The following is a 27,073-nucleotide window of genomic DNA, read 5'->3' as shown; positions in this document are numbered from 1 at the left end:
CTTAACAGTAGTAGATACAGGCTGTATCTATTTTACACCATAAACGGTTTTGTCTGGAAATGGAAGGATCATATCAGAAAACTTCTCAATTATGCATTTAGCCCATAATTGCCCTCTGTGATGAAAATGTTTTTACTTATAAACTTGAAGAAACAATTCGGGGCAGTCTGATGACTTCGGGAAATCATTGACAAAGACAGTGGGAAATCACTTTTCCCCTTGTCTGGGCTACTATAACCTCTGGGAGTATGCTCCCAAATCCCTTCTTTATCCTTATACTAATGTTAGTGGGACACTTTTTTCCTGATGAGTGAAAGCCAACAACTATGATATTTATCTACCCTGGGGCTGGGTCGTATCATCTTGCTTAGTGATGTATTTCTGGTGTGGGTGTGAATTCATTCTCCTCTGTGGGTGATGTCAGCATTCCAGTGTTCTACACATGTTGTCTTGCTATGCAGAACTTAGCAACGTGTATCCTGTATTCATCTGATTCCAGTTGGCAGTTCAGAGCATTTACCAAGAGAGGAAGATAACTCTGTGTGTGTGTGTGTGTGTGTGTGTGTGTGTGTGTGTGTGTATTTTAAAATTGTCACATTCAAACTAATTACTGTTTGAAAACTATTGACAACTAAAACAATAGATTGTAAAGTGTGATCTTTTGCCAAATCTAATAGATTTCCCTAGCAGAATGTACAAAATATTAGTCTGTGTATTGTGTTTAGGTAAAATATTTATGTAGCTCCACAGGGTGAGATAAATCAATATCAGCACAGAACTTCAAAATGTAATAATGTCATAAGAAAGGTATTGATTGCAAAAACTCTGATCATAATGGGAGACTCTGTACTAGGATGTTTATAACACAATGTTAAATTTTGTGGGTAAAACACTGGCTCCATTGAAGTCTATAGGATTTTTGCTATTGACTTCCAACAGGGTCAGGATTTCACCCTGTCTGTTGAAGTCGTTAGTAAAGTCAGACTTTCATATTGAATAATAATTAAGAGTCCCGGTGCTTAGTGTATTGGTTTTCAGACTTGTAACCAGGTCTGTTTCTGGGCTATGTAGTATCCCTTAGTTTCCCACATTTTATTATTATAATGCAGTCTCAGCATTCAGAAGAGTTTCCATCATTCCTTGATCTCCCGCTATGCTGGGGACAGTATGGCACCCTGCGCAATCAAGAGCAGCCCGAGTGCTCTAAGTTGCACCAGCTTGTAACAGCTCCCAGGGGATACCCAGAGTTCTGAGCATTCCTCATTGCCGCCTATGCAGGGGGAAGCTAAGAGAGAGTGATATCAAAAAAGACCACCACCTTTACACCACCCAGTCATTCCTGCACACTTGGAGAATCCCAAAAGGAAAAACTTACGATAGCTTTAAGTACCCAGTGGGACAGAGGATTTGGTCCTTAATGTTCATTTAGTGCTATAATGGACATTTAGTGATATTTACTCCTCCCTTTTCTTAATTCTTCATTCGCTTCCTATTTTACGTCTAGTATACTGATTTTACGTGGTAGGACTAAAGTTGTACTGGAATTAATTGCTTTCTTTTATGTATTTTTATTGGTCCATACAAATGGCAACAACTGGAAAGTGAGGAAAAGGGGGATTAGATGTACAAACGAGAAAGCTGAGTCGGGGGACTATAAACTGTCAAAATCTAAAGTTGCTATGGTTGAGAGGCCTGGAAACAATTTTAGAAGGATTTGAAATAAATTACCAATGTAAGTGAAAGGTTTACAAAGTGGCAGTTGTATACTTAGTTTCCCAAGCTTATAGAAGTAATTAAGGAAAGAAAGTTAAAACTATAACTTGTAACACTATATCTAGCATGTGCCATGTTTTCCACAATATAATTTTTATAATGTGCAAAAATATTTAATTCTTTTACAGTGAATACACTTCTAAACACTACTACGGTCGGCGAAGCATTGCTAGTTCAGGAGAAAAACCAAACCGGCATAATTGCTTTTGATCTTAAGTATCTCAAGTGGACTTGAACAAATGACTAATTAAAAGTACAGCTAATAGTAACAGTCTTTGTTGTATACCCTGTAACATAAACATGGCAGGGAGTAAAGCCATTCCCTATTACAATAATGCTGTAGTATAAAATCATCATTCAAATCTTATATCAAAATTATTATTTATAGTTTCTAATATGACTAGGGGCCATATCCCGCACTCTGTGCACACCTCAGATTCCTGGTGGTTGCACCTGCTACATGTTTTAAACCCACAATCTGTCGCTGTAGGTAATTAATAACTTAAATCCTGATCCTGGATCACCTGAAGAATTTGTCAGTGAGAGTGAACAGGATCACTAGAGCCCTGCAAATCTGCAGATATCCACTTTACATCCGCGGACCATGTTTGCAGATCAGATGCAGATACAATTTTTTCATCCACACAGGGCTCTAAGAATCAGGACTTAGGTTAATGATTGCCTACATTGACTTGAGAGGGCGGGGCATGGATGTGGAGGAGAGGTTAAAAGATGTAGGATAAAATTTTCAGTAGTAATGTAGGCACTCAGTCTCCTAAGTACTTTCAGAAATTTTACCCATAATAGAAATTTGTTCGAAACATCTTTGCAAAATGGAAACTGGTTTCCTATTAAAAGGCTATGCTCGAGGTTGGGATAATATTTACAATGAACTTGGGAAGGATGGCAGATTTTCAAAAGCAGAAAGTGGAGTTAGGCACATGTCTTCCTTATGCTAAGTAAGTCATCTACTCTGGTTTTTTATTGATTTTTCTGACAAACTGCTCATTTATGAGGAGAAAATGGGTTGAATGTTGGTTGAAGGGCCATAAGGAAAATATAATTGAAGCTGGGGACTGGTAGGAGATGTGAGTTATGGAGGGAGATGAGGTGATTAATGGGTGGAGGATATAGCGATGGGGTTTCAGTGTGCTTAAGATTTAAAAAAAATCAACAGAAAAATTTTACAACTAACAAGATATGTCCTATCACCACCCTGATCACTTTCCTTCTATGTTGTATCCTTTGCCTTTTTAGCCTGTCCTCTCCTGTATTTAGAAAATGTCTAGCACACTTTGGACAATACTACAATTGGGCTTGTCTACGCAGGGAAAAAGTCCTCAGTACCTAGTGTACACTAGCTACTCCACATAACTCCTAAGGGCATGTCTACACTTGCCATTTAAAGCGGAAAAAGTCCCTTTTTTGTGCAAAAACCATGGAAGCGTCTGCACTTGCCAATGACTTTTTGCGGTGAAACTCAGAAGTTTCACCGCAAAAAGAAAGCTACCTCCATGAGAGGTGTACAGCTCTTACCGGTGATGCTTTCGTGGTGATGTGCAAGTGAAGACATTTTCTTCCTCTTTACATAGCTTTGAGCCTCGGGAGGATATCCCACAGTGCCTAGGTGACCACTCTGGCCAGCAGCTCTGCTGCTCTGATGCAAGGTAAACAGACATCCACCCCTTACCCCTGTAATGCCCTGGGAACGTTGGAGCAATGCTGAGCTGCTGTAGCTGATCAGTGTTTGTGGAGAGGAGGCTGTGCAGGGACCCAGGATGCCGCGCGATCAGCCCCGCCCCCTTCCCACAAGACCCATTGACAAAATGGAGAGAGCTACACTGTGGGATAGGTGCCCTAGGGCGCTGCTCTCATCTGCAGTGGAAGTGCTGCTAATGTAGACACTCTCTGATGCCTGAGGAATTAAGCAAGTACACAAACCAGTGCTTTACTTTCACCGGTTCCCTATCACCAGTGAAACTTTCAGCACAAAAACTCTGCAGGCGTAGACGTATGCTAAGAGTGCCTTTTGTGTTCATTAGCTTAATGCACCTTGGAAATGTGCTAAGCTAAACCACCTAAAGGCACTTTCAGTATGCAGAGAAGTGTTCACTTGGGGCATTAGTATGGAGTAGCTAGTGTGCTTTAAATTCACACCATAGCTTACTGTGCACTAACATCTCCATGTAGACAAACACTTTATAACAAATTAAGTAAAGTGTGCATGCCTATGTATTTGTAAAGTATACATATTCAACAGCGAGTAACTGAGCTAAGTCCTTGGAAGATGCTCCGGGTAGGGGGAGAGGAATCGTCCACAGTAGCTGGCTGTGGTGCCTCTCCAAGGAGACACTTCACCCAATGGCTGGATCACTTCAAGTGTGCCTCCCCAGATGGATGGGAGTAGAATAGGTTGATATGTGCAGTTTTCCTGGCCTGTTCTTTGCCTCTCCCCTACATGGCCCTGGTCTGCAGCACAGGAGGCGCTCCCAGAGCTGTGCCTTGCACTGTGTGAATCCCAAGAATCTTATTCCCCTCCTTGCACAGCAGACCTGCTCTTGTTCTACTGCCAAGGTCTGTCTCTGCAGAGGCAGAAGTTGGTCCTAGTAGACAGTTACATTTGATAGTTTTGTAGGAAGTCTGAGAAGATAGTGGTCAGTACTTCTCATTATTATTAGTAGAGTCCTGCGTGGATACAAAATGTATATCTGTGGATGCGGATATCCACGGATATAAAGCGGATATCTGTGGAGCTGCAGGGCTCTACCAGGAACCGCAGCGGGCAGCTCCTCCGGCATGTCTGTAATGACCCCAGCCCTGCCAACTGGGGTGGGCATCATGCTCACCGGCAGCTGTCCCTGGTCACACTAGTGTGTTCAAGATTTAGAGATTATAAAGCCAGAAATTACCATTGGGATCATCTAGTCTCAGCTCAAACAACACCCCCCCCCCCACGTTCTTTAGGAATCCTAATGTTTTTGCAACAATAATAGATAAATGTTTTCAGGTAGAAATTATGTGGTGGGTTTTTGTTTTGTTTTGGGTTTCTTGTAGGGCTGTCGATTAATCGCAGTTAACTCACGCGATTAACTCAAAAATTAATTGTGATTAAAAAAATTAATCGTGATTAATCGCAGTTTTAATCACACTGTTAAAAAATAGAATACCAATTGAAATTTATTAAATATTTTGGATGATTTTCTACATTTTTGTATACATTGTATTGTTGTAATTTAAATCAAAGTGTATATTTTTATTACAAATATTTGCACTATAAAAATGATAAAAGAAATAATATTTTTCAATTCACCTCATACAAATACTGTAGTGCAGTCTCTTTGTTGTGAAAGTGCAACTTACAAATGTAGATTTTTGTTGTTGTTGCATAACTACACTAAAAAACAAATGTAAAATTTCAGAGCCTACCAGTCCATCCAGTCCTACTTCTTGTTCAGCCAATCGCTAAGACAAACAAGTTTGTTTCCATTTACAGGAGATAATGCTGCCCTCTTCTTATTTACAATGTCACCAGAAAGTGAGAACCAGGCATTTGCATGGCACTTTTGTAGCCGGCATTGCAAGGTATTTACGTGCCAAATATGCTAAACATTCGTATGCTCCTTCATGCTTCGGCCACCATTCCAGAGGACATGCTTCCATGCTGATGACGTTCATTTAAAAAAAAAGAGTTAATTAAATTTGTGACTGAACTCCTTGGGGGAGAATTGTATGTCCCCTGCTCTGTTTTACCCGCATTCTGCCATATATTTCGTGTTATGGCAGTCTCGGATGATGACCCAACCCATGTTGTTCATTTGAAGAATACTTTCACTGAAGATTTGATAAAATGCAAAGAAGAGATTTCTAAAGAGATTTGTGAGATTTCTAAAGATAGCTACAGCACTCGACCCAAGGTTTAAGAATCTGAAGTGCCTTCCAAAATCTGAGAGGGATGAGGTGTGGAGTATGCTTTCAGAAGTCTTAAAAGAGCAACACTCTGATGCGGAAACTACAGAATCTGAACCTCCAAAAAAGAAAATCAACCTTCTGCTGGTGGCATCTGACTCAGATGATGAAAATGAACACGCATCAGTCCGCACTGGCTTTGGATTGTTATCGAGCAGAACCCGTCATCAGCATGGATGCATGTCCCCTGGAAGGTGGTTGAAGCATGAAAGGACATATGAATCTTTAGCGCATCTGGCACATAAATCTCTTGCCACGCCACTACAGCAGTGCCATGAGAACGCCTGTTCTCACTTTCAGGTGACATTGTAAACAAGAAGTGGACAGCATTATCTCCTGCAAATGTAAACAAACTTTTTTGTCTGAGTGATTGGCTGAACAAGAAGTAGGACTGAGTGGACTGGCATGCTCTAAATTTTACATGGTTTTATTTTTGAATGCAGTTTTTTTGGTACATAATTCTACATTTGTAAATTCAACTTTCATGATAAAGAGATTGCACTACAGTACTTGTATTAGGTGAATTGAAAAGTACTATTTCTTTTGTTTTTTTACAGTGCAAATACTGTAAAGTGAGCAGTGTACACTCTGTATTCTGTATTGTAATTGAAATCAATATGTTTGAAAATGTAGAAAACATCCAAAAATATTTAAATAAATGGTATTCTATTGTTGTTATTATTGCGATTAATCACGATTAATTTTTTTAATTGCTTGACAGCCCTAGTTTTTTGCATAGATTAATTGATTCTGGGAAAACAAAGATGGCATTTCAAAGGTCAGGACTGTCCAAGAAGTGAATTTTTAAGGAAAGGGTCCTGTGTTGTTTTTTTACCAATAAAAGAGAAGGGTATGTTTGTTTAAACTGTGCATATGATGCTTCATGTTTTTCCACTTGATTTCCTGTAGGGTGACTTCACGTGGAACAGCATGTCAGGACGCAGTGTTCGGCTGAAGTCAGTTCCCGTTCAAAGCCTTTCGGAGTTGGAGCGTGCCCGACTACAGGAAGTGGCTTTTTATCAGTTGCAGCAGGACTGTGACCTAGGTTGTCAGATTACTATTCCCAAAGGTAAGGCTCCATCAATTATTTCTATTTAGAATGGTGAAAGTTTAAACATCTGTTTGGTAAACCACAAACTACATGTCACAGTAACATGGGAAGAAAAATATAGTATGTTGGTCACTGCTTGGCATGATCATATATTACATTTTTCCTTGATCATAACAACCGTGTTGTAAGTTATCAAGATTTGCAAAGTAACTAGTGATTTTGAGTGCCTCAGTTTATGGGTATCCAACTGAGAAACCTTAAAAGGTCCTAGTTTTCAGAATCGTAGAATCATCAGACTGGAAGGGACCTTCAGAAGTCATCTAGTCCAGTCATGGCAGGACTAAGTATCATCTAGATCAGTGGTCCCCAACCTTTTTGTGGCCAGTAGCACATTCATGTTTTCAGAAGAGTGTGGCGGGCGCCAACAATTTTTCAAGGCTTATTTTGTATTTGTACATTAAGTAATACGAAAATCATCATATTTAATATTACATAATATATGAATCCAGAGAGAAGAGAGAAGCCGGAGAGAAGCCGTGAGGACAGAGAACAGTGGCGCCCGCAGCCCTGGAGTTCTCTGTCCCCGGCAGATGCGGGGCCGTGGCTTCTCTCCCCTGCTGGGCACTAGGCGGGCCCCGCGCCTGCCAGGAACAGAGAACACCGTGCCCGCAGCCTGAGTTTTCTGTCCCTGTCAGGTGCAGGGCTGCGGCTTCTCTCCCTTGCTGGGCACTAGGTGGGTGCACATAAATGCCATGGCACCCGCAGGCACTGTGATGGGGACCACTGCAATAGGTGGACCGTGGGCCAAATCCAGATTACCAGACACTTTTGAGTAGACCGCAAAGGTCAAATGGGCTGATGCCAAGCCATGGTTGGAGTCATACTGCGCCATGCCCTCTCCCCAGCGCAGGTCTCCCTCACGGGGGGCTGATGGGTGGGCCGGGCTGCAGGGCGCAGTGTCCCCGGGCAACTGCTTGTGCAGGTACATTCCCTACTCCTGGAGGAATTCTGCACCACTGCACATATGCAGAATTTATGTCCCCTGCAGATTACTTTGCAGAAAAATGACTTTCAGGCGGGGAAGCAAAGGGAAGCCACAAGAGCAGTCATGTGACCCTCCCCAGCAGTATGTTTTGGGTACTGGTCCTGGCTGGGCTGGGGAGGATGGTACTTCCTCTTCCCCTGCACAGCATCCGGGGCTGTGTCAGACCCACCCCCAGATTTTTCCCCCAGCTGCAGGAAGCTCTGCAAACTCTCCCCACTTCTTGTACCCATCGTTCCTCAGCTGCAGGTGGAAGGATCACTGTACGGGGTGCTGCTGCACATCTGCTCAACCCCCGTGCATCCAGAGCCTCCTGCTGATCCTCACCCCCCCACCCAGAACCTCCCCCACCGAGCCCCACTGCCCCTTCACCAAGCCCCAACCAGCTGCACCTGGATCCCCACCCCACTGAACCCCACTCCCCCAGCATCTAGATTTCCCCATTAAACCCCCCACACCCAGACCCCCGTGCCGAGCTCTATCCCCCCCACACCTGCTCTCCCGCTGACCTCCAACCACCTTCACCTGGACCCCCGTGCAGAGTCCAATTACCATTGCACTCAGAATCTCCCCCCAAAACCCCTGTGCATCCAGATCCTCCCTGCACCCAGATCCCCTACTGAGCTGCCCGCACCCAGATTGCCCCACACAGAGCCCTCTCAACCCACACCTGGATCCCCCCACACTAAGCCCCTCCACACTTGGATCCTGCCGGGCTGAGTCTGCCTGCCCACACCTGGTGCACCTGGCACAGAGGGACAGGGCTCTTGTGTGTTTCTGGGGCAGGCCCGATCCTTGCACTATGTCAGGGAGCTGCAGAGTGGCCTCCCACCTCTGTGCAGCCAGTGGCCTGTGCTCCCCAGTGCCATGCTGGAGCCTCCACATTTGTTTGACAAATAAAATTTGCAGAATTTTAAAATATTGAGTGCAGAATTTTTAATTTTTTGGCATAGAATTTTAATTTTTTTGGTGCAGAATGCCCTCAGGAGTAATGCCCATTAGCTCCATCATCCGCCAGCCTGCAGGCTGCAGCACAGGGATGGGGCAAGTGGGCAAACAAGCAGGTGCTGTTGGGGTGGTGGGAAGTTGTGGGCGATCGGTGGGTTGGGGGAGCTGGGCCACCCGGCCTATCAGGGAAGCAGAGCTGCCAAGCGCCTCTTGGCCAGTCTGCCTGCCCTGCCGCGGGGCCTCAGAGCCTGTCTGGGAGGAGTGACAGAGCCAGGCTCTGGCTCCCTGCCCTGGGGAGGGGGAGAGGCCTGCTGGGAGGTGCAGACTGATGGGCTGCACCAACCGCTTTGCCACCGTGACAGGGAGCAACACTGCCCCCTATCTCAAGAGTGAGGCTGCACATACCCCCGCCAGCACCCCCCAAATACCACCTCCCAGTACACAAACACCCTTCCAACACCACCAAATGCCCCCTCCCAGTACACACACACCTCTCCTGCATCCCCCAAATACCCCTCCCAGTACATGCACACTCCTGCAGCAACCCCACAAATTGCCCCCTCCAAGTACATTCACCCCCTCCTGCACCCCCCAATACTTCCTCCCAGTACATGCACACTGCTCCAGCAACACCCAAATATCCCCTCCAGCATCCCCCGAACTGTACTCTCCCCTTCAGCTCTTCCCCTCCTCCCCAACTCCCAGCCGGCCGACAGTGTCCTTTATTGGGGAACTTGAAACATAGTAACCCTAAGCTAGGTGTGGGGGGGTAATATGCCTACAATAATTTTATTTGACAAAATCAAAATTAATACTCTTTGTAAACTCAAAACAAATTCAAAGCTTAAACAGTTGTCTGAATGTATTTTAATACTAATATTTCCATCTATTTGATATTTTATTTATGTACTTTGTCAAAGTCTCAGATGTAATTTATTATATCTTTCTTGGAGGTTATTTTTAGGTTATGCAGTGGTTTGATTTTATTTTTCGTTTAATGCACTAAAAATATAAGCAATAGGCCCTGGGTACATTACACAGCATTGTATGTGTTTGTTGAACAGGGGCACTTGCAGGGTGAAAAATGTTTCTCTGGAGTCTGGACCTTGACTATACCTTGACCAAGAAATTTGGACTTTTTGACAAAAAATAATTGACTATGCCTGCAGTAGACCATCTCTAGTCAGCAATGCACTTAACATGTGGTAAAAGTTAAACCTGTTCATAAGTGCTTTGGTGAATAGGGATGGGCTTGAACATGTGCTTAACTGTTTTCCTTAACTGGGGCCTTACAGATATCTGAGATGTGGGGGGCAGTGAAGGACCTCCATGGTCTGATTGCCACTGTGGGAAGCAATGACCCTCCATGTCCTCCTGTATGATGAGGGAGAAGGGATGCAAGGGGGAGTGGGGGGGAGAGAAAGCCAAGCATAAAATCACTTTAAAGTGCATGAGTGTGAAAGATATCTTGAACAGTCTTAAAGTAACCATCATTGGTGCACAGTAATCTACAATTCATGTGAAAAGGAAAATGCAAAAACCAAGAAGCAGCCAATGTGGTTTCATGTGAGATTGGCCAAATGTGAAGTAAAAAAAACCAAACAAACCTGTCATGCAAATAGAGAAGAGAGAGGGAGCTAACCAAGAATATACAAAGACAGTTAAGGCTCGCAGAGTAAACAGTACATCAAGACAGCAACATGATAGCCAAGTGGATTAAGGAGAATAAGAAGGACTTTTACAACTATCAATGGGAATGGAAACACTGGAGTATGTTATTGTAGATGGTAAATTCCTTGGGGGCAGTGACTGTGTAGTCCTGACACAAAGGGGCTCCAAACTTAAAGGGGAATCTGGGAGCTAAAGCAATAGAGATAACACATAATAATTAATGGAGAGAAAGCAAGTCCATTAATACATTAAGAAAATGAAATTGATGCTAATTCTAAAAACTATCTACATATTTATAAAGCACCCATCAGTGTGTAATCTGAGCACAAATGGCTAAGCTATTGAAATACTTTTTGTAATTGGTCTTTAACAAGATAACTAAGGGGGAAATATATGGACAATTAGGAACTAATGAAGCTTGCATAAATACAGCTGCTGAAAAAACCTCAGCTGAGAGAATCCTGGAAAAATGGAATACTGTATTGTGTACATACTAGCAAATCTGAATGATGTGCATTTGTTTCATTGTTTGTTTAATGTATTGAAACACTCTGAATTTTTTTGTGAAAAGTCATGCAGAATTGGGAAGAATCCTACCAAAAATTACATGTAGTCACAATGTTCAAAACTGAAGAGAATGTGATTTAGCTGAATTTTAGTAAAACAATTGAAAGTCACATGAAAATCACACAAAGAATTCCATTTGGCTTGGATGTGTGCAATATCACATGGATTGAATGCCAACTGAAGGCCTTAAATGAAGGCTAATGATATATGGCAATATATTGAGTTGGGGGAAGGGCCAAATTAGAGACTATTAGGTTCAGGGTTTTTTATTTTTATTTTTGTGTTTTTTCCCCCTTCTCTTTCTTTCTTTGATCTAGCAAGCTGTAAAGAAGCAATTGATCAAACTAGAGCCTGGACTTTTAATTCTAGTGATCTTCCACTTCTACTTTAAACACACACATTTTGGAATGGAAGAAACAACGCAGGGACTTTAATTCTGCAAAACTGCTTGGGCTCTATTTTGCCTCAAAGGCACAACTTCATTTTAGAGAGTCCTAGTGGGAGCTCCAGGATCCATTGTACCTGAAGCAGAAACAGCCCCTCCCCAAGCTCTGTGAAAGAGCAGTCACTGTGCCCTTATATAAGAGGGTATGGTGTCAGCTGCCCTCTGGGACCAGCCATCTCTACTGCTGCAGTTTGCTAGGGTAAAAGCATGGCTCTTCACTTCCACTTTGCCCTTTCCTTTGCCTCACTGTACTTTGCCCCTCCCAGGGGCATAAAGAAGGAAAGGTCCCCTTATGCACCACTCAGGGCCAAGCATAAACTTGGCATCTTTGGGTCTGATCCAGTGCCCATTGCAGTCAGTGAGAGTCTTTCCATTGACTTCAGTGGCATTGGATCCAGCTTTTTTTGGAGAAATTGCCATGTGCAAATGGCCCAGAATGAAAAATATTTTGTCTTATACTTTTTCCTCTATGCCATTGATTCTCCCCTAAACTTAATCTATGACATCACAAATAGGAAGTGTTTTGTTTGTAGAGTCTACAAACAATACTGTGGTATGAAAAATAGTTGATGTTTTCACAGAATTGTGTGCAGAGTCAGATGAATAAGTCCCTTGGGTGCCCCCAAATTGCTCAATTATATTTCTTACTGGTAATGTGGCTGCATGCCATAATCACATAGGCAACATAGCACAGTAAACATCTCAGTGCAATTAAGCAAATTGCGTTATTACCATGATAACAATCCAGTTGATTGTAGTCAGTTTTGAAGTTTCGTGTTACAAAATGAAAGAGGCATCCTGGGAGACAAAAACCACCCTCTCTGTGTGTGTATGTGCCGCAAAATAAAAACCATGTATCATACTTTCCATCACATACAGTGTTCCCTCCAATATTCTGGAGATGAACTAATACAACTATTGGCTTGTGGTCTGAAAAGTCAACAGTGGCATAGAAATAGGGCCTTGAATGCCACGATTCTGCCAACAGGGTATCTGCCCCCAGGCAGAGCACAGAGCAAGGGGCTTCACAGTAGAAGCAAAGCACTAGAGCCAGTTCAAGCAGTTCTGGACAGTCCTGTTAGACCATTCAATTGGTGCCACAATGCCCAAAATTGAGCATGTTACCATCTTCCTTTACCTTTATTTAAAGGAATATGGACAGGACACATTTCTTTTGCTCCTCTAGTCTCTTTCAACACCACTTTTCCAGTTGCACAAAGGAAGTACCATCTACGGTACCTACTGCTACAGCACCACCAGAAGTCCTGAGACTGCTTTTGTAAGGTGTTTGACTTTCTGATTTAAAATATTAGCACTATACAATATCTATAGAGCTCATGGTAAATGAATTAAGAACTTGCTAACTGACAGATCTCAAAAAGTTGTTGTCGGGGGGAATCATAGTTGATTCTAGTGGGTGTTTCTAGCGGGGTTCCGCAGGGATCAATAGTCAGTATTTTTATCAAGTAAATCAGTATCTATCTGGAAGTAAATATAAAATCATTGTTGCTTTGTGAATGACACAAAGATGGAAGGAGATATAGAGTGATCTGGATCTCTTGATAAGCTGGGTTCTATTCAAATAAAATATGTTTTAATGTAGCCAGGTGCAAAGTTATGCCTCTCAGAACAAGGAACACAGGCCATACCTACAGAATGGGGACCATATCCTGGAAAGCTGCGACTCTGAAAAGGCTTAGGAGTCAGAGCAGACAAGCAATTCAACATGAGCTCCCAGTGCGATGCTGTAGCAAAAAAAGCGAATGCGATCCTTGGATGTAGAAACTGGGGAGTAGTGAATAGGAGTCGGGAGGTGATTTTACCTCTGTATACAGCATTGGTGACCCCAATACTGCATACTGTTCTGGTGTCCTTTAAAAACGATAATGAAAAAATGAAGGTGCAAGAGAGAGCCACAGCAATTATTCAAGGGCTGGAGAAAATGCCTTCCCGTGAAAGACTTAGAGAGCTCAGTCTGTTTAGTTTATATAAAGGAAGATTGAGAGGTGACTTGGTTACAGTCACCATTGAGGAGAGATAATACCACATACTATAAAGCACTCTTTAAACCTAGCAGGAAAAGCAAGAACCAATGGCAGGAAGCAGAAGCCAGATAAATTCAAAATTAGAAATAAGGCAGTGGTTCCCAAACCCCTGGGGGTTCGTGAAATGTTACAGGGGGTTCTCAGGAAAAAATTCCCTAATGGTGGACAGAGCTGTCCCTAGGGACCCCGGGCAGCACGGGGCCAGCAGCCCGGAGCCCCTGGACTTCAAAGAGCGAAGCAGATCAAAGCAAGCCTATCTATCACACTGAGGAGATTTAAACTTCAAGACTCCTTATAAAAAATGGAAAGAGAGGTGGATATTTTTTGCTGTTTTTAAAATTACATAGGCAGCTAGTCTTGTTTTTAAAATGATTATGAAGAACAAGTTTAAGCTTTGTTGTAACGTGCATTGTTTGCATGGACTGCTCAAGACCTGAATGCTTGCGTAGGAACTCTTTGAGTTGGCTTCTTAAATACCTTCATGCTGTTTCACATCTGATACTCCTTGATGAAACACAGGAGCCTTGTCTTATAACAGGCTTATTCAAAGTGATTCAAGCTACGAAAGTGAGATCTTGGAAGAGTGTTGCCGTTTTCACAATGTAATCTAAATACTGTAATGATAAATAATAATTCATAATAGTGTGTAATAAGCATGTCATAAAAACAAATTGTGTATTTCCAAGATCACTGCTTTTATAATTTATACTCAGGTAAAGGAGAAAATCCCTGGATATATTAATTTTAAGGGGGGGGGGGTTCGTGAGACTTGACATTTTAGTGAAAGGGGTTCACAGGTTGTTAAAGTTTGGGAGCTACTGAAATAAGGCATATATTTTTAACAGTAACAGTATGGTGATTAATCATTGGAACAAACTATCAAGGGAATTGGTAGATTCTGCATCTTTTGATGTCAACTGGGTGCCTTTCTGGAAGATATTCTTTAGTCAAACACAACTTATTGATTTCAGTACAGGGGTGTCTTGGTGAAATTTAATGTCCTGTGTTAACCAGGTGGTCAGACTAGACAATTTAATGGTCTTGTCTTATTTAAACTCTGTGAATCTAGAGTCTTGATGGCAGCCAGGACTGACTTCTCCCAATCATCATCTTCAAATTACTATGCAAACTAGATGAATCTGGAGGTTCTTTCATATGAGGGGTTGGGTGGAGTGCCAGAGGGAGGAAATAGAGGTTGTGTCCACAATTGTGTGCAGAGGAAGTTAGGGTAATAGCAGAGGGAAGCTTCCTTTTGAAGAGCAGAGAGGAATTTGCAGCATGCTCAAGGGAGTGCTGCAAAAAGGGATGACACATCCTGATCTCCCAGGGGACAGCTTAAGTGACTATTATCATAGATCTCTTCAGCAGCATGAAAGGGCTTGCACTCCTCCACACCACAGAGCACTGGGACATGATCAGTAAGCATCACACTAGTATTTCAACCCATCCCTGGTAGGGTGGACCATTGGCTGTTTGACAGTCACAGCAGAAAGGCTGAGAATTGAATGAGCATGAAGAGCACGTGTGGCTTTGTCACTTGTAAAGGTGGCCCTTCTGTGTGGGTACTTAGCTGTATGAGCAGGCTAGTGTGGAGACATTTATACTGCTTTTGTCCATGCTTTACAGTTCTATTTGGCGCATTTCACAAGCTGAAAATTCACTTGAGAATAAAACAACGATGCCCACAAAGACTAATGGCTTTTTGTATATTGGTTTCATTGATGATTAGTTTTGACAGTTTGAGGCAGCGTATGATTATTGCATTGAGACTGAAAAATAATTTCTCTTTTTATATATGCTTAGAGAGTGGATGTTGCTTTAAATCTGCAGCTGAACATGCGGGTAATACCATGTGCTTTCATAGCAGCACAGCTGAAATGACCTTGCTGAAGGTCTAGGACAATGCCTTTGTCCGAGAAATCTGTAGGTTGTTAGTAAAATATAAGCATATAGCTCATTCTTCTTCTGTGCTCTAGATGAATTTAAAGCTTTATATTGTTATAGGCAATTTTTTCTTCTGATTATTATTATTTGTATTGCAGTAGCACATTGGAGACCCAATAATGGATGAAGGCCCCATTGTGCTATGCACTGTACAAATAAATTACAAAAGAGATGGTCCCAACGCCAAACACTTTACAACCTAAATATAAGAGACAACAGATAGATACAGCCACACAGATGGGAGAGTACAAGAAAACAATACCAACTAGCACAATAGCCAGTGGCCTAACTTGTCAAGGTTTTTGTAAACGTCACAGAAAGGGAGAGGTTTAAGGTGGGTGGTGGTTTTATTGATGTTTATGGGAGTCCCCCATTCAGTATGGAAATACAACCGCTTAAGTAAAATGTTTGGTTTTTTTAAAACGTATCAGGTTTATCTGAAAAGCACATAGAATTAGTTTTGTAATAAAACTTTATAGAATTTGTTTGAAATAGATCTGTTATAGAGGAAACTCATATTCCAGTGAGGCTAGGATTGGGAATGGGAATGTTATTCAGAGATCCTGATATTTCAGGTGATATTTGAACTCCAGATATTACACTGTTACCTCCTTAGACCCTTCTTTCTTGATCACCAGTGGGCCATCTTACCTGTGGGCCAGAGAATCCATTCCTTACCTGTGATTTCTGGCTTGTCTTTGCTTTTTTATTTTTGAGGTGGGAGGTGCAGTTCTCAAGTGGTAGCCCACAACCCCTGCCCTCCTTATTGGTTCAATATAGTCTGGGGCTCCCACAGCTGTGCGGAGAACCAGCCCCTGGTCGGAGCAATCAGCTCACTAGCAGCCTGCCTGGCAGGCTCCTTCCTTCCCCTCACTGCCTCTGACTGGCCCAGCGCCCCAGGAAAGCCCAAGATCCTCCTGCCCGGGGCCCTGGCCAGGAGGAGCTGAGCCCTGCGTGTGCCAAAGTCCCGCACAGCGCTGGCACAGGGAAGCCTCTCCACCCCTCAGCTAAGCTCTGGAGTGGTGGGGGCAAAGTGATTTCCAGCCTCTTCATGCCCCGAACCTGCAGGCTCCACAGCAACCCCCGGGGCAGGGGCTTAGCACCCTCTTCACCTGCCCCCGCTCCTGCCCTGGATCCTGCCCCCAGGGAGCGTGGGGCTGCTGCCGTCCCTAGGCACCCTCCCCCCGCTGAGCCACCTCTCTGGCCGGGCTCCGAGGCAGCTGAAGCCCTTGCAGTCAGTTGCCCTGATGCCCCGGTGCACAATGCATCGTTAGGGCTTAACCCCTTCCTGTCCATGCTGTAGCCGGGGAACAGAAGGAGACTGGGTTATGTCGATGGCCAGCAGCAGTCTGGAGTTGTTAGCTGCCTTCCGACACTGTGCAGGCAGGAAGGGACAAGCTGCTTCCAGCCACGAGGGGGTGGGGAGGGGAGTAGAGAAGAAGAGATGAGCTCTGCAAAGACACAGGCCAGGTCATCTCCACCCCTGCTCCCCCACGGCTGGAAGCAGCTCCTGTCCCTTCCCTCCCGCACAGTGCCAAAAAGCTGCTGCTTACCACAGTCTGGTGTGAACCCTGGCAGAAATCTGGGAGGAGGGGCATGTGACCCTGCGTGTGTCCCCCCCCCCCACGTGTTGCCTTGGGAAGACACGGCGCCACGTACCAGGAGAGGCAGGTCTGTCCCGGGGGCCCAGCCAGGCATGGAGGGTGGAGAGCACTGGGCAGGGAAAGTTGGCTCAATCAGTCACCCCCCTTTGTGAGAGAGGTATACGGGAGTGTATGTGTGTCACCTCTCCCCTTGTGTGTGTGGGAGGGTAGGGGTGTGTGTGTCACCCCTCCCTGTGTGAACCCTAAAGCCTTAAAGATAAGAAGGTAAATAAAAAGAATCCAACTACACAGTATTTCTTTTTAACAGGGGCTCAGTCAACTTGATGTTAATTTGAACGTTTGTACTGCATAGTTCTGAGTGATTGCCGTTGAACTCGCTTGAATACGAGTAATTTTACCTGTATTCAGTATAGGGAAATATGGTCACCCTACATGGAACCAATTTGCCGGCCACTAAGCAAAACCCCTAGAAGATTTTAAGGTAATGAAGGTTTCCAGGGCTAGTGGGTAAGGAGGATCCTCAAGTCTGGGATAGGGGAAACAGTCCCCAATAGGAGTTTGAGAGAAGTGAATGGATAAACCAGCTACTGACCCCTGATTTTTTTCTGATTGTTTGGGAACATACATTTACCTTGAACAGTCCAAAATTTGGGTCAGCTAGAGAAATGTGTTTTTTGGGTGGCACATGCTCAGTTAATTTTGTGTCAGTGTTTTCATTAAACACCTTCTTTTAAATGCAGAGGCATTTATAAAATGCATTCTGGCCCAAAACACCTGGAACACAGGATATCTACCTGAGAACAGTTTTGTTTTTGTGCACTATGTAATATTTCAAGGACTAAATTCACCCAGTTTAGAGGTTATAAAAATAAAAAAGACCTTCAGAAGGTTATTATTTCAAATGCATTATTATTTATTATTATTAACAACCCAATATCATTCTAAGATTATGAGCCAATGAAAATTATTATTATATAATTATGTGGAGATTTCCTTTTTACAAGGGAAGCATTACAGCAAATGTTTTGGGCCCGGTCTTCAAACAAATCAAGTATGTAGGTATTTAATTCCACCTTTTTGCACCAATCTGATCACTCAAATATCACTCAAATATCATAGAATCGTAGAATATCAGGATTGGAAGGGACCTCAGGAGGTCATCTAGTCCAACCCCCTGCTCAAAGCAGGATCAATTCCCAACTAAAATATGAGATTGATATACCCAATTTTTAATTTTGAGCCCTATATGGTAGCCCAATATTTGGATTTCTTCTATACCTGAATGCAACAGGTTGGGTTTAAGACCAGACTGTCAGTCTCAGCAATGAATATTCTTGCTTCTGTTGGCTTGTGTCAGAACCTTCATGTTATTTATGTAGTGTTTGTGTTTTAACATGCACTGCTTTCCAAAGTAAATTTACATTATACTTATAGTACCATATGCTTACTTTGTACTTGTGGGTTCATTTCAGTGTATCTTAAATGTGCTGGGGGAAAATGCAAGAATAGCACCAATGTGAGCTGTAAAATTTTCTTATGCTTCCAAAATTGACTGCAAACTATCTGTCAATATCATCAAGATGACAAAAAAGATGAACTGTCTCAAACAATATATTTTTGCAGTATCACCACTGCATAGAATAAGCATGTTTATCAACATAATTAATTATGTACTTGATCAAAAATTAGTGCAGCGTATAATAGCTTCAGTAATTACAGCAAATAATATCAGGTTTTTTAGCAAATTTCTCATTATACTGTAGTAGTATACCGTGGGGATTGGGAAGCAAGCCTGATTGCTAATGGAAACTCACCATGTTTGATGTTTTGAGTAATGCCTACAAAAATATAGTCTGCAGATCACCGAATTAATCATCATTAAAATTAATCTTGACTTAATGAAAGCATCTAAAGTTGCCTTGGAGATCTAAGGGAAAAAATCTCTGCATTTCTGAGAAGGAGACTGTAGCGTACCCTGCTCTTGTATGTGCAGCTGCACATGGCTGAGTAGCTTGTAAATTAAACAACCCTGATTTTGCATGCATGTTTGGTAACCGATTTCACAAGCTATGAGGTGCTGCATCTCTGCTCTCAGAAAATCAGTACTATGGAGTCCTATAGAACTTTTTAATTAGGGTGGAATTAGGCAGCGATGAAGTGATTGAGTATTTTAGGTTGCTTTGAATCAAAGGCCCTATAAGAATAAAACATAAATTTTGAAACAAGACCCTGTCATTAAAATGGAGCAAAGGTAGATTGTTTAGCTTTCAGAACTTTTATTGTGCGGTGCTTCATTTTGTATCCAGCATGTTTCTGTTCAGCTATGAATAGAAATGGGAATCCAGAATTATGTGTTCTCTGCTTTTTGTTTATTTTGGCAGGGAATAGATTTTTGAACCAGTTTTTTGTTCACATTGCTGTTCATTGTATTTCATTACACATTTTCCTTAACATGAGGGTGACCATGATTTTTATCTCTGCTTGCATTTTTGTAAGTGCTCCAACTTGGTCATTGTGTTCTAATCATTGACTGTGGTATTGTGTATTTTTAAAATATTAAAACAGTGGAAGCATCTAAGTAAACTGTACTCTGAAATTTGTAGTTACAGAGATTGATAACAGCTTTAAAGACATTAATGCATGTATGCTAGCATAACCAATGCACTGTAAATGCAGATGCTTATGACCACCTTTTCATCAATGCTGCCATCTGCCCCTGTTTGTATCCTATAAAAATATCTGCACTACGGTCCTGTAAGTCCTTGTGCAGAGCATAAGCAAGTGTTAATGGAAGCTATGCATGGAGACAAAAGGCTAAGAACTAGGCATAATCCTCCACATTTAGCTCACATCTGCTCCTCACCTGTCAGACTTGTGAACAGAGCTGGTACGGAATTTTCTGTCAGTATTATTTTTAAAAGAAAATTTAATTCTCCAGGGGAAAATTTAAATTCTGATGAAAAATTTGGATTTTTTTTTTCTGTCAGGAAAACCTAAAGGACTGCTGCTCACCTGGAAGGCTCTGGTCAGCTTTTCTTTTTGCCTTTAGGGAGGGAGAAAAATTGACAGGTGGGCAGTTAGGACGTTGCAGCCAAGCTTGAGGGGAGGCAGGGAGGGTGAGTGACCCGGCTGGCCACATGTCCAGCTGCCTCTCTGGCAATTGGTCTGGGGAGACAGAGAGAGCCTGGGCTTTCAGCTTCTGGCAGCCTGCCTGAAAGGCTGTGAATTTTACTTTCTGCTAACAGTGAAATTAACAAGAGCCCTTCAGACAGGCCGGCATGCTAAAAATTCAGTTTTGGTTCTGCTAAGTTGGAATTTTCCTGGAAATTCCTTCCCTTGAAAACTTAGATTTCCATTTTCCAGCCAGTTCTACTTGCTAATGTGCAGTGTTTTAAAGGCAGGATGGGGAGCATGGGCTTGTCTGAGGAGATATGGGCATCATTATCTACATCAGGCTAATGAGGTGTTTAGCTACATGCTAAAGTCTTACTCCCACTACTAGGCAGGTCTAGCTCGAAGGCTGGACAGCAGCACTGTGTGCCGTGCTCATCAGATTGACTTCCCCAGCTCTCCCTGTCCCACTAATCACTTTTTAACCTTGTGTTTATGCAAGCAACACTTTTCCCAGCACTGTACAGGGTCAAGCCCTCAGGCCTTAGAGACGGACTCAGCATTTTGGATCCGAAGCTCTTTCTGTTTATCCATTCACAATGAGAAATGCCTTCTGCCTCATTACCTGAACGGGAACCTTTGTCTTTCTAATTATTATCTATTATTTGTGTTGTGGTATTGCCTAGGAGCACCAGTCATCAACCAGGACTGTATTGCAGTAGGCACCGTACAAATGTAGAATGGATAGAGGTGTCACAGGGCCTTTTTGACAGGGTCATGAGAACATTCATGTAGATAATAAAATACAGGACATCCTGTGAGAGTGGGACTGCCAGCTTTCAAAAATGACTTTTATGAACTATTTCTACCTCACAGTGTGCATGCTACTGCAGGAAGAGATCTTTCTGATGCTCCAAATATACATGTAGATAGATGTATGATGATCCAAGTTTCCATACAAAAGGTTTATTCGCCATCTTGTGAAACCTAATTACATGAGCTTATATCATGACCATGAGGCAAGGGGAATTCTGGATCTGCCTATTGTTCATTTAGAGGTTGGATTTTGTGGGGTAGTGCTCATGTACATCCTAATCCTGCAAAGTGATCCCTGCACACCAACCTTTTATAACTGCTTGGAGCCCACTGACTTTAGAAATTGTCTCTTGTGATAAACACGGAAAATCCTCTCCAGCATCATTTCTTAATAATGCACTTAAGGTAGATTTTCTACATCTACATTTTATACAAGGTAACGAAAATAAATTTAGTATTTCATTATTAGAATTTTACACGAGAATCTCAACTTTCATTTAAAAAAAAATTTCTGTGGTTGTGGAGAAAAGCTTGAAAACATGAATTGATTGCATCCGAAAGGCAGAAGGCAAATTACAAGGATTCCAAAGTATGGTTTGGGGATTTTTATTTCTTTTTCAAGTCATGATTTGTGATTTTTTAAAGCTTTGGTGTTGACCATACAGCAGATGAGAGATCTATGTTTCTTCATTCCCTGTCTTCCAAGACTTAGGCAGTCAGAGGAAATGTCTTTTGTTTTTGATGTAGTCCTGATCCTGCAAAAATTTGCACACATGCTTATATTTACATGCTGTCTGTCAGTAGTCAATGATACTACTCGTGCATAATGTTAACAATCTAAGAAAGGACTGAGATCATAGACATGTTAATCTCTGTGGACTCAGTCCTTGCAAAGTGATCCATATAGGTGTGTGGTGATTTTTGTAGTGACCTTCTTATTCAATTACTATTGTTTGTTATAGTTCTCTTTTTTATCTTCAAAGCCAAAGAATAAAACAAAAATAAACATACTACACATGGGAGGCCTGTGAAGTTGTATTAATAACACTGGCATCTCCATCTATCGAAGCATTTTGACTACTCTTCGACATATTCTACTTTACTAATTGCCAAAGTCTCCCGCTTTGAAGTGCATATTATGTTGTGTAATTTAGCTGAAATACCAATTTCATTTCTATCACCTTTATATGTGACTTCTAAACATCTGTCTTAAGTACATACATTAGATATTCCTGGAGAGGATTTCTCTTGCATCCCTTGTATATGAGTAATTTCTGAAGTTTCTTCATTGGACAGTTTTAGCGGAGGAGCTTTAGTTGGTGCCATAAGTCTGAATTCAGTCTGTAAATGCTGATTAGCGAAGATAAGATGACTGCAGATGGATTTATTTATTGAAAAGATCTGGTAGAAGAGAGACCTTTTTTCCTTTATATTTTTGAATTATGTATGTCAGTGACATTTTCTGTGAAGTAACCTTTTCAGTATTATCAAACTAATCAGAAATTAGCATTACCTCTGTGCCATCATTTTTACAACAATCATTTTAGTACTATAAAGTGAAAGTACAGTTGAAAGCCTCAAGATAAAAATGGCCCACAGCAATTCCAATAGCAAATGCACTGGGATTTGGAAGCTCTCATGAGGTGTGTGTGATCCATATACAGATTTCTGTATATCAAAAAAAGCCCCATAAGAGATAATTATAAGAGATACACCTCTACCGTGATATAACGCTGTCCTCGGGAGCCAAAAAATCTTACTGCATTATAGGTGAAACCGCGTTATATCGAACTTGCTTTGATCCACTGGAGCGCGCAGCCCCGCCCCCGGAGCGCTGCTTTACCGCGTTATATCCGAATTCGTGTTATATTGGGTTGCGTTATATTGGGGTAGAGGTGTAATGAGAGTATTGTAAGCAAGACACGAGAAGTAAGTCTTCCGCTCTACTCTGCGTTGATTAGGCCTCAACTGGAGTATTGTGTCCAGTTCTGGGCACTACATTTCAGGAAAGATGTGGACAAATTGGAGAAAGTCCAGAGAAGAGCAACAAAAATGATTAATGGTCTAGAAAACATGACCTAAGAGGGAAGATTGAAAAAATTGGGTTTGTTTAGTCTGGAAAAGAGAAGACTAAGAGGGGCCATGATAACAGTTTTCAAGTACATAAAAGGTTGTTAAAAGGAGGAGGGAGAAAAATTGTTCTTCTTAACCTCTGAGGAAAGGACAAGAAGCAATTGGCTTAAATTGCAGCAGAGGCGGTTTAGGTTGGTCATTAGGAAAAACTTCCTAACTGTCAGAGTGGTTAAGCACTGGAATAAATTGCCTAGGGAGGTTGTGGAATCTCCATCATTGGGGATTTTTAAGAGCAGGTTGGAGTGCAGGGGACTGGACTAGATGACCTCTCGAGGTCCCTTCCAGTTCTATGATTCTATAATGCCTGTGCATTATTTAATATGATGGATGCTATGGATGACTGAAATGAAATGCTGATAAAAAGAATAAATGTCAACAGGCATCCATAAGAATAATATCTAAATTGCTAGGGTTTGTAATGTGACCCCAGACCTGTGTACAGAAGGGGTCTTCTGTACATGACTCCCCCTTGCCTACAGCAAGCGCTACCATCTCATTGGGCCCCATGCCCAAGGGAGCTCTGAAGGAATCTGTACCTAGGGAAGGAATAGGATGGGTTTTGTGGGATGTACATCAGACCAGCGGGGAACGAGCCTGACGCTGCATTATCTTTCCTGTAGAGCTCTTTTTTAAGGGTAGATTCCAAAAGCAACAGCAGATGAGGAATCTCTGTCAATGAAATTCTGCAGCCACAGGTAGGGGGAAAAGGGAGGATTGGAACTGCTCTTGGAGGCAGACAATCTCTAACCTCTGGCAGATCCCCCAAAATCCAGAGAGTTTGGAGACTCTCTGACAGCAAACCCTGTTCACGAAGAGAAGAATCTGAGGAAAATCTGCAAGGGAAACCTCATGGAGTTTTCGTCTCCACCTGAACCCCTGCTGTGGGATTTTCCAAGGGAGAGGACAAACTGTATTCAGATCAGCCTCATTCTAGAAGCCACAAAACTGAAAGAAACTTGGAGACATAATAAGTGTTTTCATCAGTTCAGTATATTTTAAGTACCTTCTTATGATCAAACTGAGAGTCACATTTATATTTTAATATAATTTCTAGTCACGATAGGATTTGTAAAACTTTTTTTATTATTATTCTTCAGTCAGTGCCAGCCAGCAGTCAATTACAAGTTTTAGTTTTTGTTTATAATGAGCTGAGAACTGTTTTAGAGTTGTAATTTGTATTCCTCTTAAATCCATCTGGAGCAGCAAGGCTCCTCCTTATTGTGAACACAACTGAAATATTTTCTTGTACTGCAATTTGTCTTGATGCAGTACTGTACACAGCTTTGACATTTCATATTACCGGTTACGAGAGCACTGCAAACACAAGATGGTGTTCTATCTGTCCTTGGGTTTTATACTGCCACTGATCACCGTACTATTTGAATGCCTTCCACTTAAAATCAATGGCAATAGGGAAGTTCCTAATGTGTTATGGACTCTTCGGGACAGGAACTTTGTCCACCTTTGAGTCTGGAAAATTCTTAGCACACTTTGGACACTCCTCCAATCTAAAAATAATAATTCTGTGACTATAGTCTTACTCTTGTTTCGTCAATTACTTTACACTGTGACCCTGTCAATTCACAACATTAGTCCCACTATTTCCCTCAGTTACAAAAGTTAAAAAGTCTGTTAAGGCTGATTCCCCACTTTGGCACTTCGAGTGCAGAACGTTGGGGCCCGCAAGGATTCTAAAAATTAATATTGGCCACTCCAGGCTTGTATTAAACTTCCAAGGTTACAGCTTTTCTCTGACCTTGGATGGGTAGATGCTGCCACCACCCAAGTGCAAAACCCCTTTGAGGACCTGGGAAGGCGCACTTGGGAATTCTTTCCTGTGGGGTACCCTCAAGCCCTTTCACCCCCAATCTGGGGAAGAGCTGAGAAGAAAAACAAAGGAAATCAGCTGTTGCCACCAGCTAATTAAACAACATGTGCACAAACCTCTTAGGACACAAAAATCCAGTCCTGTTCTTAAAAAAGGTAAATTTTATTAAAAACAAAAAGAAAGAAAATAAATCTGGAAACTCAGGCTATTGCTAGATTTTAAAAAAAAACACTTACAAGGATTAAGCATTAAGAATAACATTCTTGAGGTTCAGCTTAAAGGTTACAAGGAAAACAAAAGCATTTGGGCTTAGTACAGAGGAGTCCACAAACCATAAAGAAATAAAAAGAGATAAACCTAATCGTGTCTCCCTAGATATTTCCTGATCTACTTACATATCTGGGATTTCACTTGAGTAGTTTCTAGGTATGATACCAATAATTTTTCATACCTGGCCCCAAGTTTCTTACAGCATAACTGCAGCCCTGTCTGCCTCTCTCCGAGAACAACCACAGACAAACAAAAGGGGAGTCTTGTTTCAATTTTAAAAAGTTCTAGCCTTCCCATTGGCTCTTTTGGCCAGATGCCCACTCACTTCTTTTAACCCTTTACAGGTAAAGCAAGTAGAGAACAGCTACTCAGAGGGATTTTATAGCTAACTGGCTGGCTGGGTCCATAAAAGGGAGCTATTTGGAAAATTGTTTTATTTCCTCCAGGGAAATCCTCCCTAGGAGGGCCATACATGATTCGCCGGGATTTAAACTCTGCCTCACATATAGACAGGCGATCCTGGTCAGTGGCGGACACACTAAGTGCAAGTGCATGTACTCCAGTCTGAGGCTCTGTAGCACCTCGGTGCAACACTCTCCTAGATGTTAGGGAAACTCAAGCTTTCCCCCCCAGCAACAGGAGGAAACATTTGAGCATCTGGAGGCGAGGGCAGATAAAAGCTACCCCTCAGACTACCTTATCATCCTCATCACTGCATGAGGCCTTCTTTTCCGTCTATGGCCGATGGATTTTTGGCAGTTTGAAAAGCTGTCAGCCATAGATGGAAGAGGAGGCCTCATGCAGTGATGAGGATGATATGGTAGAGGATGTCAAAGAATCTCAGCAAACTGTTGGACCGTCTTTACTTTGTGACACCATCCAAAGTTACCCTTCCTATCAATGAGGCTCTGATGAAACCTGCGAAAACCATTTGGCAAGCCTGGGCCACAGTAACTTCTAAATGTAAGAGAGCCAATGAAATGTATTATGGTCCCACCAAGGACTCTGACTTCCTATTTTCTCACCCTCCACCCAACTCTCTGGTAGTTGAGGCAGTGAACAAACAGGGAAAACAACAATGATATAAGTCCACTCCAAATGACAGACACCAGAAGTGCCTAGATCTTCTATAGAGAAAATCTTACTCATCGGCAACCCTACAATTCCACATCGTGAATTACTAGGCACTGATGGCCAAATATAACTTTACAAATTATGCAAAATTTGGTTCTTTTATTAAATACCTCCCTCCAGACCAAAAGGAGCAATTTCAAGCTAGCATTGCTGAGGGACAGTTTTCAACAGAACATGTGAAAGATCATAGCAAAAGGCATTAAATACAGTTATCTGCTTAACAGCTATTCTACAGTGTAAAAGGAAAGTTTGAAAGTGTGCCAGGTTAATAGGCACAGAGGAGGGGGACTAGACTCAACACAAAATAAACATAGAACAATGTAGGCCAAAAGGGGGTGCAGAATGTTAGTTGGCCACGCAACGAGTTCAGGTTCTGAGGTTGTGTTGGTGGAGGGAAGAAGGTGGAACAGCCTGGGGACATCTGTGGCTCAGAGTTTCGATTTTTTTTTAATGGCTTTATGCCCTACATCCCAAAAACTTTAGCCCATGGCCTTTTAGATGAAAATATTCACCTTCCATCTGTGTTACAGCCAGGGCCGGCTCCAGGCACCAGCTTGCTAAGCAGGTGCTTGGGGCGGCCACTCCGGAGAGGGGCGGCAGGTCCAACTATTTGGCGGCAATTCGGCGGGCAGTCCCTCACTCACGCTTGGAGCGAAGGACCTCCCGCCGAATTGCTGCCGCAGATCGCGATCGCGGCTTTTTTTTTTTTTTTTTTTTTTTTTTTT

At 42.4% G+C, this 27,073-nt stretch overlaps 1 protein-coding gene across 4 annotated transcripts in view; it reads left to right on the top strand.

Moving 5' to 3' along the window:
* Window positions 1-27,073, top strand: part of LOC112112643 (rho GTPase-activating protein 6) — a 456,011-nt gene that overhangs the window by 363,227 nt on the left and 65,711 nt on the right. For 3 of the 4 annotated variants that reach the window (XM_024208628.3, XM_024208629.2, XM_024208630.1), the window contains exon 2: window positions 6,649-6,808. In XM_024208628.3, the coding sequence (XP_024064396.1) occupies window positions 6,649-6,808 (160 nt within the window). Of the gene's footprint in view, window positions 1-1,660; window positions 1,733-6,648; window positions 6,809-27,073 lie in introns of those variants that run through there. The other variant, XM_024208631.1, reaches the window with a different exon arrangement.

Source organism: Terrapene carolina, unplaced genomic scaffold, assembly GCF_002925995.2.
Source record: "Terrapene carolina triunguis isolate 2854851 unplaced genomic scaffold, T_m_triunguis-2.0 Scaffold22, whole genome shotgun sequence".
NCBI lineage: Eukaryota > Metazoa > Chordata > Testudines > Emydidae > Terrapene > Terrapene triunguis.
The sequence above is the reverse complement of the archived record's forward strand: the minus strand, read 5'-3'. Positions and strand labels throughout refer to the sequence as shown.